The sequence below is a fragment of the Protopterus annectens genome, chromosome 1.part2, assembly GCF_019279795.1.
Source record: "Protopterus annectens isolate FY-2018-M chromosome 1.part2, PAN1.0, whole genome shotgun sequence".
NCBI lineage: Eukaryota > Metazoa > Chordata > Ceratodontiformes > Protopteridae > Protopterus > Protopterus annectens.
The window spans coordinates 1,114,484,948-1,114,497,493 of record NC_056727.1 but is presented as its reverse complement, the minus strand read 5'-3'; the positions used below and the strand labels follow the sequence as shown (position 1 = coordinate 1,114,497,493).

The 12,546-nt window shown below is 42.1% G+C and overlaps 1 protein-coding gene across 1 annotated transcript in view; it reads left to right on the top strand.

Moving 5' to 3' along the window:
* Positions 1–211: 211 nt before the first annotated feature.
* LOC122792253 (digestive cysteine proteinase 2-like) overlaps positions 212–12,546 on the top strand; it is a 266,381-nt gene continuing 254,046 nt past the window's right edge. The window contains exon 1 of the mRNA XM_044060003.1: positions 212–379. Coding sequence (XP_043915938.1) covers positions 328–379 — 52 coding nt within the window. The 5' untranslated portion in view covers positions 212–327. The remainder of the gene's footprint in view (positions 380–12,546) is intronic.

Genomic DNA, 12,546 nt, shown 5'->3' with positions numbered 1-12,546 from the left:
AAAAAGATTATTATGTTTTGCGCAGCCGTACCTGCAGTAAATACTCATTACCACATTTTAAACTCCAAAATTACCAATAAGATATTTCCCTTCTGTTAAGAACAAAAAAACGCAACCAGACCACCACCCGAAAATCATCTGACCTACAAATCACGTGAAATCCCAAGGCTCAAACCATCTATCAGACCATTTGTCGCTCGGAGATGGGTAGTCTTTGCTTTGTTTGGTTGAGTCGTCTGTCAGTTAACATAACCGGTGTTCTTAAAGGAGTTGCAGTGGTGGTTTTATTATAATATAGTGTTGAGGAGGAACTGAGTGTTTGTTACAATGAACTGGAGTGTAGGATACCTGAAAATTTTAATATGTTGTATAGTTATAGGTAAGTTTAGTTCACGTGTTTATGGGATTTTTGTTTTCTGTGTGGTTACTTTTTTTTTTTCTGCTCTGGGACTCGTGTTTTGCATGTTGGTCATTGTTTTTTGTTATCTTGTTTGTTGTAATAATTTTGTGTCAGGAGACTCGCGTTTATTCTGTTGTGATCGATTAACTGATGGTGTAACTTGGCTGTTTTGCTTCAAGTTCCCACACGCGAGACAAGTCTTGTAAGTTTGCCATTTGTGTATATAATATATATATATATATATATATATATATATATATATATATATGTATAACTTTTTTCGTTGTGGGCTTCAGATCAGTTCCTACATCCACGGCTGTCAACTCTCCTGTTTGTTGTGTTTCCCCTAAAACTCCCTCTTTATTTGTGGTCTACCTTTTTATTTCTTTTTAAAATGGGTGAGTGCTAGAATCTTTCGGTAATTCCAGACAGGGTTGCATAACTGTTCAAAAATGCGTGTTGTGTTTTGTTCAATCTTTAAGTGAGCTAAAGTAAATTATTTTTCTCTTGCGCCTTTTTTTTCCCTTCATTATGTTTGACTTCATAGCTTGTCAGTAGTGAAGCTATCCTTTCCTTAAAATCAGACACCCTTCCCCATATCCTTTATCTGTATGTTGAAAATATGCTATATGAGAATCCTTAGTAAGGGCTATGTCTGGTGTGCTCCCTAGCTTGCATTATGCATAAAACTTTGGAATAAGGTTAATATTTCTAGTACAGCTTTAATAATAATTCATAAAGAATATGAAATAACTGCCAAGGTATGTGTAGAGACTGCCTTCTTGGTCTCTTCTCCACCCCAACTGTTCTAGTGTGCTTCTTGTGCATTATTGTCTCATTTGTTAAAATATGTCTCTCATACCTAGCACTTGCTTTGCTGGGTTGTGTGTTTCTCAGACCAGTTAGTATGTTGGTCACTCTTGTTATCATGGTTGTGTACAAAATATTAATAATTTTCCCTAGCACTTGCTTTGCTAAGCTGTTGGCATGCTGTGTTTCTCAGTCCAATTAGTGTGTTGGTCACGTTTTATCACAATTGTATATAAAATATTAATTATTTTCCAGTGGTGTCAGAAGGCTTTTATACTTGATTGCTATGCTATTTCTATATAAAAGACCAGTAAGCTTCTGATCTACTGACCTGGCAAAGATAAGTAGGGCTGTGGCTGCTTACAGTAGTCAGAAAAAGTAACTAACATGCTGTCCTGCCTTGAGTGTAGCTCCCCTTCGAATGGGTTAGATGTACAATGGCATTGTGTGCCACTTTAACTGATTTGTCATGGGTCTTACTATACAGTTTGAAGCCTTTAGTATTGACTAAGTTAGGGTAGAGGACAACTGACTTTTATATCTTCTGTATGAGCCCTAGTGGAAAAGTGGGCTGTGAAGCAAGAGCCCTGAACTGGGTGTTCCTTTAAGTTGGAAAAAAACTAACAGTGTCTTAAACTGATTTGGGTAGGTTTAAAGTACCACTTGTAAAATATGAAGATCCCTCCGCTTTGGAAGGGTTCCCAGTTGAAACAGGTTTCTATCAGGGTTCAGCTCTGTACTTGCTGCAGTTCATTCATACTGTTTAATTTGCTAGATAGCTCTAAGGACAGAGTGCTGTAAGCAGACTGTGGCACAATTGAATAGGAACTTCAGCAAATGATAAACTGGAATGCAGAACTGAAAGCACATGTGAGTATAGTACAGGGAAGGTGGCTGTCATGACAGGAAGTGGAAGGGTGCTGACGTTGCAAGTTCTCAGCATATACAGTGTAGGCTTGAGTGTCTTGCTGTATTTGATGTATATTACAACCTGAGCTTTCTTCTTTTTATAAGAGGCTCTAGTGGGTACTCTGCAGTCCCCTACCACAGTGGTTAACAGCACAGTTATTATAGATGGCACAAGACCATATAGAAATACTTCCTTGGATCTAGTGATTTTAATCTTCCTCTTAAAAGTATCCCAGAGCTTCCTAGATCTCCGTAAAATGTTTTGAGAAGAGATTCATCTTTTATGGTTCAAACATTAACTTATGTTTTGCAGGAATTGTGATTTGTCTTGAAGCGTATTCATGGTTCAGATAACCGCTGACTTGAACCTTGTGGTAAGATAGTGATGCTTACTAAACACTTGTGGTGTCTAGCAGGAATTATTGCAACAATTCTCTGTAACCCTGACTGTCTAGCTTACTGCTGCATTTCAATATTTTGTGCTTGCAGCTAGTAGGGGTTATAAATGCATTCATTTTTTATTCTAAGTGTACTTATTAGCAGCTGAGAAGAGGCTTAAACTACTGGACAGTGGTATGTCTTGTGTATATAGATGCTCATGAAAATTGGGGCATTAAGCTGTGCAAAAGCAAATTGCACTCCTGATGCACACAAGTGGTATTTAAAGTAAATGTAACATTTCACATTAGTATGTGAGATTAAAGTAATTTCTAAAGTTTTACTGTGTTATGAAGTGGGATCCAATTTTATTGTCTGCAAATGCTATGAAAATGTGCATAGTCTAGTTACACTACATGTGGGTGGGGGAGGTACAGACTCTAGCTTTGTCGTCATCCTGCTTGATAAAGTCTGATCAGACTGCAATCTGGTTTGTTTGCATAATACCTTATGATGGCTAGTGTGACCAGATTAGTTGCACACCATATTTCTACATCAAGGGAGAAGTGGTAAGTGATGGCAACAACTTTGGTTACTGTAAGCCTTATGAGTCCTGCTCTAACCTACCCTTGCCTCCCCTTCCCTTAAAATAAAAACAGCTGTAAGCTTTATCCACTGCTTGGCTTTGGAATATCTGCTTAAGTACTTCATCCTTAAATTTTCAGGGTTTATGTATTGGTTTCCCCTCAAGTGTTTGCAGTGCTCAGTACAGACTTGCTCACCTTGAGTGACATTTTTCCTATAAAAGCACAATTTGAAATTTCTCCAGTACCTAGCTGTAAACATGCCAACTAGTTTGCAGTGACAAGCACTGTCCACATGCAAACAGGATACATCTGACAATGATTGCTGTTCTCACTCCAGCTGTCTAACCAATAAATCTGCCATGGATATGAACTTTCCTACTGTCTTTTACTGGCTTGGTGAATATGGGCATCCTGAGGCAATGTAGAAAATCGCCTTATGTTTACTGACAACCAGTTACTTTTCAAACTGAGATGGTATGTGAGAGATGCATGTAGCTGAAGGCAAAATGAAAGTATTCCTAATGTCAATAAGGTTGTCTGTAGTACACAAGCTGCACCCATCGTGCAGAATTAAAAACTGGCCTATAGACCCACATATGCTGAGGCACTTCCATGTAATCTTTCTAAACCACAAAGACCTCCTAGGCAAAGTACACATAACAAATACCCTCAGCAGCCCCAAATGTGCTCTTGTAAAACACCCACATCAACGCGTAGACCTTCCTCTCATGGAGCCGCCACCTCCAAGCCCATAAGGCAAGCCTTCACACAGTCCAAACTTTTAGTCATTGGAGACTCCATCGTGAGACACTGTCACTTTCAGCAGGCTGATTAAAGAGAAAGTTACAGTCAGGTGTTTAGCAGGGGCTAGGATGTGCCACATTACATGTGCACTCAGGTCATTGGACCACAGTTATCAATATAACGAATAGTCCATGTAGGAGTAAATGAACTGAGACATCTCTCCCTAGACTATTTGAAGAGACATCATGGAGGTTTCAGAATGTGTCTTGGGCTGGTATGAGCCTAGCATTGAGCAGCATTTTACCCTCTCAAAGGATGATACCACAATACGAATAAAAGATTGACTTCCGTAATTGGCATAGTTTCTGGTGTCATTCTAAGGGGGTGCAATATTTGACAGCATGGAAGGAGAAGGTACTTCAACACAACAAATCCAAACAAGAAAATATAAAAGTATTGCTGCTCAGTGCTAGGAGTCCAAACAAAAAAAAAATCAACTCCCTAGTAGCTCTATACACTAGAGAATCCTGATGTCTAGTCACTGAGACATGGTTTAATGTTGCAGAGAGCACACCCAACAGTGTAAGGTTATGCTTTCCACACATTTAGGCCAGCTTCTACATCAAAAACAAAAATATACTTCAAAGCTGGTTAAGCAGGACAATGCACTTGAGCTGCTCCTTGTTCAAATCACCATAGGTGGAGTTCAGTATCCAGTACCACTTCCTTGTAAGCTATAGGTTCCCCTCTCCCCCAGGAAACTCATACCATGTATTTAAACTTGTTAGAAGCACTAACCATCCAACTCTGCACCATAGTCATGATGGACTTCAAATACCCCACTAACTAGAAATCCTATATGATACCAAATGTACATGCACAGATTCCTGGATTTTGTAAATACAAACTTCCTGGACTAGATGATCAATACACCAACCAGGGGTGCACCCATACTGGATCTGATTCCCATTAATGTGGGAGACTGCTGCACACCCCCTACTGTAATGCTTTCCCTTTGAAGTAAAAATAAAATGTGGACCCCCCCAGCTAAATGTGGAATATTAGTGAACTTTTAAGGCTAACCTTGAACCTGGCAAAATTTCAAGGCCCCATAAACCCTGAGAACATTGCTGCTTATGCAGAACTTTTCACAGGAACACCCAGTACAAGCATGTTAATAGTTGCATAGAGGCAGCTGTACACACCAGGGAGTACAGAACTAACTAAAAAAAAAGCCATGTTGTTGGAATCACAAAATCAATAAGCTGTGTAACTTGAAGAAAATCATGGCAAAAATTAGGAGGTGCAGCACCTAGCAGTATAAAGGCACTCGTCAAACTAAAAACTCTGAGGACAAAGTCTACCAAGACCAAATTTGAGGCAAGCTTAGCCTTCCAGGCCAAGGACTACCACAAAGCATTCTTTAGCTATGTCTGCAACCTCTAAGGCAATACAGAATTGTGTGCAGGTCTCATTGTAAATACAGCCACCTATACTGAGTCAGATATTGCAAAACCACCTGGCTGAATAAAGTTGCAGCTTTTCCCCTCTTTCCCTTTACCTTCCCTCAGGAAATATCAAATACAACTCCCCCTACTATCACTAGGGAACAGGTCCATAATGCTCTCCAAGACCAAGAAGTCTGCATTAGTGGGCCCAGACAATATCCCAGGATTCCTTCTGAATATGAAACATGACCTATCACGGCCTCTGGAATTAAGCCTCCAAACAGGCTTCGAGCTTCATGAATAGAGCGTCAACAGTCATCCCTTTGCACAAAGGTGGGCCCTCTACAGACCCTGGAAACTACGAACCCATAAGTCTCACTAGTCTTGTATGTAAAGCCATGGAAAGAATTCATTATGGAGATTTAGTAACTCTCCAGACACGGGACCCAACCCAGTTTGGTTTCGTCAAGGGCAGATCATGCCTTCTAAAGCTGGTGGGCTTCTTTGAGAAGCTCACCAAAGCAATGGATGAGGGCAAAAATCAATCACACTGCCTACCCTGACCAGTCCAAGGCATTTGACACAATACCCCACTTGGACATTGTTAAACTCTTGTTGGGTACAAACCTGTATGTCACCTGGGGGATAGCCAGCTAGCTCACAGGACCCAAAATATTAGAATTGTAAAGTCAATCTCTACAAAAAGGCCAGTCACAAGTGGAGTCCCTTGGGCTGCTCCTTCTTGGCATTTACTTCTCAAAGTCCAGGCCAATGTCGGTGGTCTCTAAATTTGCAGATGATAGCAAATTAGGAGTTGTCATTGAATCTCACACTGACACACATGTTTCCCAGGAGGGGCTTACAGCCAAATAACTGGTGTCAAAGCCATGGACTAAAACTAAATTTATTTGACAGGCTGACTGGGAATGTATGGGCTTGTGCTTTCTTTTAGCAGAGGCCCAGGGAGAAAAGCTCCACAAAGTATTATACACCATAAAAATGTTTACGAACAATACATGAGGTAATATGCATTTCTTGGCATTTATAATGCATGTTTATAATTGTATCCTGTAGGAAGTCTTCAGTCTATCCCTAGTAACTATCATATTGACAATGCAGCCCTGAGTTGCCTCTGTAGTCTGAGACTCGTAGTAATCTTCTAGCATTTGACCATGTGTTTAGTGGTGAGGAAATCTTTCTATGTTGTACAACTTGTAAACAAAGGTATGGCATGCAAGTCCAAGGAAGCCCTTGTTCCACTCTCCTTTTGGTGCGTACCTAATCAGGCATATCCAAAATGTCCACAGAGGTTCCTCACTAAAAGAATACAGGGTGCAAGTAAAGTCTCCTATGCAGACTGCCTCATGGCCCTGTCCTGATCTTATCTACTACAGGCTTTTTGAGGGGAGATCTCTGTCGGATATACAGGGCATTGTCCTGCTTATCCACAAAACAAACTCTACCAGAATTGCCTGTTTTAAAGATTTAAAACCATGCCTGTGATATAAATGGGACCTGCTGGAGAGATGGGTATGTATCCCAGCAACTGCCCTGTCTATGGAACAGACTTTCCCCCCCCCCCCCTCAGTGTGAAGCAAAGTTCCTCCCTAACCCAATTCAAGCCCAACTTGGATAATTGGATGGGGAAACTGGAAATTCATCCCTGGCTTGGCATCTCTATTGGGCACAGGTAACCTGTAAATGGCTAGTCTCCAGTAAACGAGACAAATTGTAAAGTGTGATATGGGTAAGAGTAATGGAGTAGGATCTTAAAATGTAAAGGAATGGAGCATAAAACTAGTAGTTGTAAAGTTAAATGGCTTCCAAAGGAAGCCATGGGGATGATGTGGTCTAAATTGGAAGACTGGCTTTCTGCACATGTCTGATCTTTAAAGCTGTGTAGTACAACAGCATGGTAGCTTTATGGGTAAGAGCTTGGCTGGTGCTAATTACTGGGATATGTGAAAAATGCATAGAAAATGACAGTTTGACTCTGTGCTATGGAGGAATCTGGCTAGCTTGCCAAGGGCATACTTGTGAGATGTGTACCTTGAATGATTGAATAGTGACAGCCACCATATCTACTGTTCTTACTTGGATTGACTCTTGACCCCATGGCCTCATAAAGCTGAGTCTGCTGTAGTTCTCTTGGTTTGAGGTGAGGTTTTGCTAGCTGGAAACCATGATAAAGATGTCTATACCTAGACTTGCTGTACGAGCATGATAGTTTTTCATTGGATGGCATGACGCACAAAACTAGTATTGGTGCTACACCATTATTTAAGCTACAAACCTCTTACTCAGACCCCCCCACACACACCTGTGTGTGTGTGTGTGTGTGTGTGTGTGTGTGTGTGTGTATACAAATTTTTTTTTTATATATATATATATGCCCTCTTTTCCCCATCCCCCAGTGTGGATCTTTATGGTCACAAAAGCAGTGACTGTTAAGAGACCTGTGGAACACAAGCATTCAGTATTGCAAAAGTGAACTTGTATCCAGTCTCTATGTACAGAAAACTTTCTTTAGCAAAACAGTTTTGGTTGCACGCTATTCCATAGAATGCACACCTACAGTGCATTTTCCTATCCCACAGACTACGATGGGCTGCACAGTATGTCTGAGACTGTCTTGGGGTGCCTTTGGACTTTTATTGGTGTGCTCATGAATTTGTACATATCCTTGTCTTCACTCACAACTTGGAGTGCGTCCACTTCAGCCCTTCTCCAAGAAGGAAGTAATTAACATGCTTTTCATTCGTCCAAACATGTCAATTGGCATCCTTGCCTAACTTGCTCATTTCTGTATTTCACTGTCTTAGCGTTTCACTTATTCTGTATGGAGAACCTGTTCATAGGTTGGTACTAGGCTATTGGCCCTAGGCCCTATACAAACTTGGCCATAACAATTCCCTGGCTATTTATGCTCGCAGTATTTACTTCCCTGGACCCCTGGCTAGCAGGGCGACTGATGTGATCCCCGGGGTGAATTTCCTATCTTCCATCCATCATCAAGGTTCCTCTTGAGGGCCAAAGAGGTGCTCTGCTTTGACATGTATGGGCAGTCTGTTCCAGAGTCTGGGGAGTCTGTGTGTCAGGAAACTATTCCTCCAGCATGTTTTGTTCATTGTGATGAAAAGGTTTAGATCCCTGGAGCATGTGTCTCTGAGGGATTGGGTTTTCTTTAAGTGTAGCATGTCCAGCAGCTCTGGGTTTGACATGGCCTTGTATGTTAAGCAGAGATCGCCTCTGAGTAGACTATGTGACGGAGTATAGGTGGAGTTTTTAGATGGTCAGCATAGGGCATCTGCTTTAGGCCTGGGACTCTTTTTATGAGGTATTTCTGTGGCCTTTCCAGTTGCTGTAGAGGTCTTGAGCAGTACATACCAAACAGGGCGTTGTATTCTATAATGGGTCTAATGTGGGATGAGGGATGAGTACAGTGGGACAATGATCTCCTCCTTTTTTTTTTTTTTTTTTTTTTTTTTTCTGGATGAAAAGCCCTTGGTGATGAGGTGTGCCACAGGATTTCCTTTCAAGCTATTCTCCATTCTTAAAAAAAAAAAAAAAAAAAAAAAAAAAAAAAAAAAAAAAAAAAAACTCCTCTTACTGCATGACTGTGTGACCTGGTATGAGGGCACCTCAGTTAAGTGGTGTGTGTGGAGTGTCAGGGCAAAATGCCCATTTCAGACACCTACTTTACTGCCTAGGGAAAGTTCATTTACAAGAGTTGCTCAGTTTGTCATGTTTTCAACGAGACCTCTCGCAGAACATAAACATGTTTAGTCTTAAAAGGACTTCTGAAATTGTAATTTGACAAGGCCATTTCTGGGTCAGACTGAAGCCAGTTTGTCTTCACCCCCTTCTAGGAAATGTTCTTCGGTTCCCAGTGTTTTTGGAACTGACTAAGAAGGCGGCAGCAAAACATTGGTGCTGACCACTTCGTGGACACAAATCAGGACTTTGCACCAAACTTCTTGAATCTTAGGAGTCTACATTGGCTTCCTTGACTCTGGCTTCCTCGACTCTGGCACCAGAGAAACCAAAATTCATCTCTGTACCTAGGTCTAGGTACTCTCTCCATCTATTGATCCTCAGAGATAGACCACCTAGCCCCTTCCTTGATATCCACCCATCTACAGCATCTGTTCAATCCACTAAGTCTGTCCAAGGCCATCCTCATGAGATTGGTGGAGCAGCTCCTAGTGGCGAGGGAATTGTCTTTGGTTCATAGCCAACCTAGCGTCAGAACCTTCATCTATGACACTGCCATTTCTTCTCTGGTTGGATCCGAGGTGCATGGACCGTTTCCTTAACTTCAGAGCCATCCATGTCCCTTGGTGCTTTGGCCTTTCTAGGATTGACTCTGGCTTCTGTTTCAGGGGTAGCCTCCACGCTGCAGGGTGTGACCCGGAGTCTTGTTTTGGTTCTGGGCTTCATCCCTGTACAGGGAGGGGGGGCTGGCCTTCTGAATCATAGAGAAGGCTTTGTCCATTGTGGATTGTCTTTGCCATCCTTTTCGGGATAAATTTCTACCTTTCCTCGATATAAGCTGCCATCAGTCTCATCCCCAGGACAGAGGGCATAAGTCACAAGATAGACCCACTTTGGTGGTTTCTTCTTTGGACACTTTCCTGGAACATCCCCCTGAGGAAATACCTGAGAAGTGCAAGAGGAAGCACTTGAACTCCCCGGAGGAGTCTTTCACCAAACATACCAATTTTGATGAAGGGGGAGGCCTTTCACCAAACATATCAATTTTGATGAAGGGGGAGGTTCCCCCAGGTCACCCCCTGATGTTTCCTTTGGGGAAATCCTGAAACAGAGGGGTAGCTGGTCTTCTATCCAACCTTCCTCGGAGGAGTTGGAATACCTGGAGGCTTCATGCTCAACTCTGTATTTCTTGGATCTCCAACCGCTGATAATCTTATTGAACTGATCGCTCAGCGGGCATGGAAGATGCCAGACTCCATCAAGCTGATCCCAGAGGCCTGACCGAATCCTCTCAGCCCCTAGGGGTGAGCCACACTGGTCCAAAGGTATACCCTTTGATGCCATGGTGATAATGCAGTCACAAAGAAAACTTGCTGAGGAAATACTATCCTAACAAGGAGCCTTGGACTTTGGATAGGTTTGGAAAGCATGTGTATACTTTGGCCTTTGCTGTCAGGTCCTTAAATTATATGGTGCACTTTGCAGAGGGACCCTTTCTGCCATAGGCATACGTTTCTCCTCTCCTCAGTGGCCTTGCTGTAGGAACCGGGGAAATGGGAGACTAAGGTTTAAAAAATCCTTTCCAAGATTCAAACGGCAAAACTTTCCCCTGGGGCAGAGGGGGAAGCAATGGAAGGCACTGCCCCAGAGACAGAAATGGACTGCAAAACCAGGGATCCAGAGAATCCTTCTCTGGTACTTCCAATCGGCACCCCCTGAACAAGGGTCTGATTGCCTCCTCTGTAGGCAGTCAGGGGCAACTTTATCTTCACCAATCCACCTGGCACTTAACTACGGGCAAATGGGTGCAGAGAATAATATCCAGGTGTTACAAAATTACCCCCAATCATATACCCAGTCACAGGGAAGCAGCAGTACTAGAAATTCAGAAACTGCTTGACAAAAGACTCGTACTAAAACTTCCGGGTTTTACTCCTGATTCTTTTTAGTGCACTAAAAACAGGTGACTGGAGACCCATTTTGGATCTCCGCCACTTCAACAAGGCAGTGCAGCAAACCAAATTCCAGACTGTCTCAGTACTTCCATTCTTGGAAAAAGGCAATTGGATGTGCTCTGTAGACCTCCAGGGTGCATATTACGATAAAAATGGACAAATGCTCCAGAAGGTTCTGCACTTCTGGCTGGGAGCCAGTCCTTTCCAATTCGGAGCACTGCCCTTTGGACTCGCCACAGCTCCCAGGGTGTCTACTAAATGCATGACAGTGGTTGCAGCTAGTCTCAGACTGCATGGTTTTCAAGTTTTTCCATACCTTGATGACTGGTTCCTCACCACTACTACTGGTATACACTGCACTGTTACTTTGCCTGTTTAGTAGCATTCTTGACCTTCCCAAGGTGTGGTAGTACAAAACGGGACATCGGCTGCACACTTGTGGCCCATGAGCCTTCTAAGCAAGCAGATGTAGTTCTGCTTGTGTTCTGTAATTTCCTTTAGTTGTCTGTCTGCAGCAGTGACCTGTCTGAATATGCTATGTTGTCTATTGGAATCATTCCATTTTTACCACTGGGGGGGGGGGGGGGGGCTAGACTTGCAAGACCCTGACTTTTAAATTAGAAGTTGGCAAGTAGCACTTTATCAGGGTGACTAGAGTGTCTGGATTCTCCAAGTTTAGGTTGGATGCTTCAAGACTATATGTAGACTTTGAGAATAACCATAGTCGGTCAAACGTTGGATTAATCAGTTTATCTAGTTCTGATATATGTAAGAAACCTGCCCCCTTTTCTGCATCTTTGGACATGAGTAGCCTGTTGGTACGCAACATTTTAGAGGGGGGTATGATCAGCTTATCTTTCATAAAATATATAGTATAACCACAAATTTAGTAGGTGAAATTTATGTAACTGAAATACTGCTCAAACAAGAGCAAATGTAATTAGCTTTTCCAGTAAGGGCTGCTTTCAAAACTGAATTAAAACATGCAAATGCAAATTCTCCAGTGAAGTGATGCATTGGGGAAAAAACGCGTGCAAAGAAACAAACCAGTCGACGGGATGATTATTGCTTTTTTTTCCCTTTATCATACTGAACAAGATGTTTTAATGATGGCCTGCACCTCCCTATAGCTTGCCAGGGTGCCCAGCTCTCTGCTCCAGTAGTCAGTACTACACCTGTGGGGGGGGGGGGGGGGGGGTTGAACTACTGTATTCATATTCTTCCTGTATAGGATTTTTTGTTTGGAGGCTCTGGCTCCTGTCATAATTTTGGACCTTCAAATAGCATCTAAGTACTCCATCTGAAGTTGCTAATGTGCATCAGACAAACTTTCAGTATTCCCAAATGTTAATGTGGGAACTCTGCACTTCATGGCATTTTTATATAATTGGGGGAGGGGATTCCCTATTCAACTTGGATTTCTTTCCCCAACATCTTAAATTTCCACACATGACAAAGGCAATCTTACATTTGAAAAAACATACAAAATGATTGACTCTTTTTTTTTTTTTAAGTTGCAAACAGTTTACATAATAGACACCACTGAAACCACTGTAGTTGTAAACCTAAATCGCTTGCTTAACTAGTCATTAAGCATTATG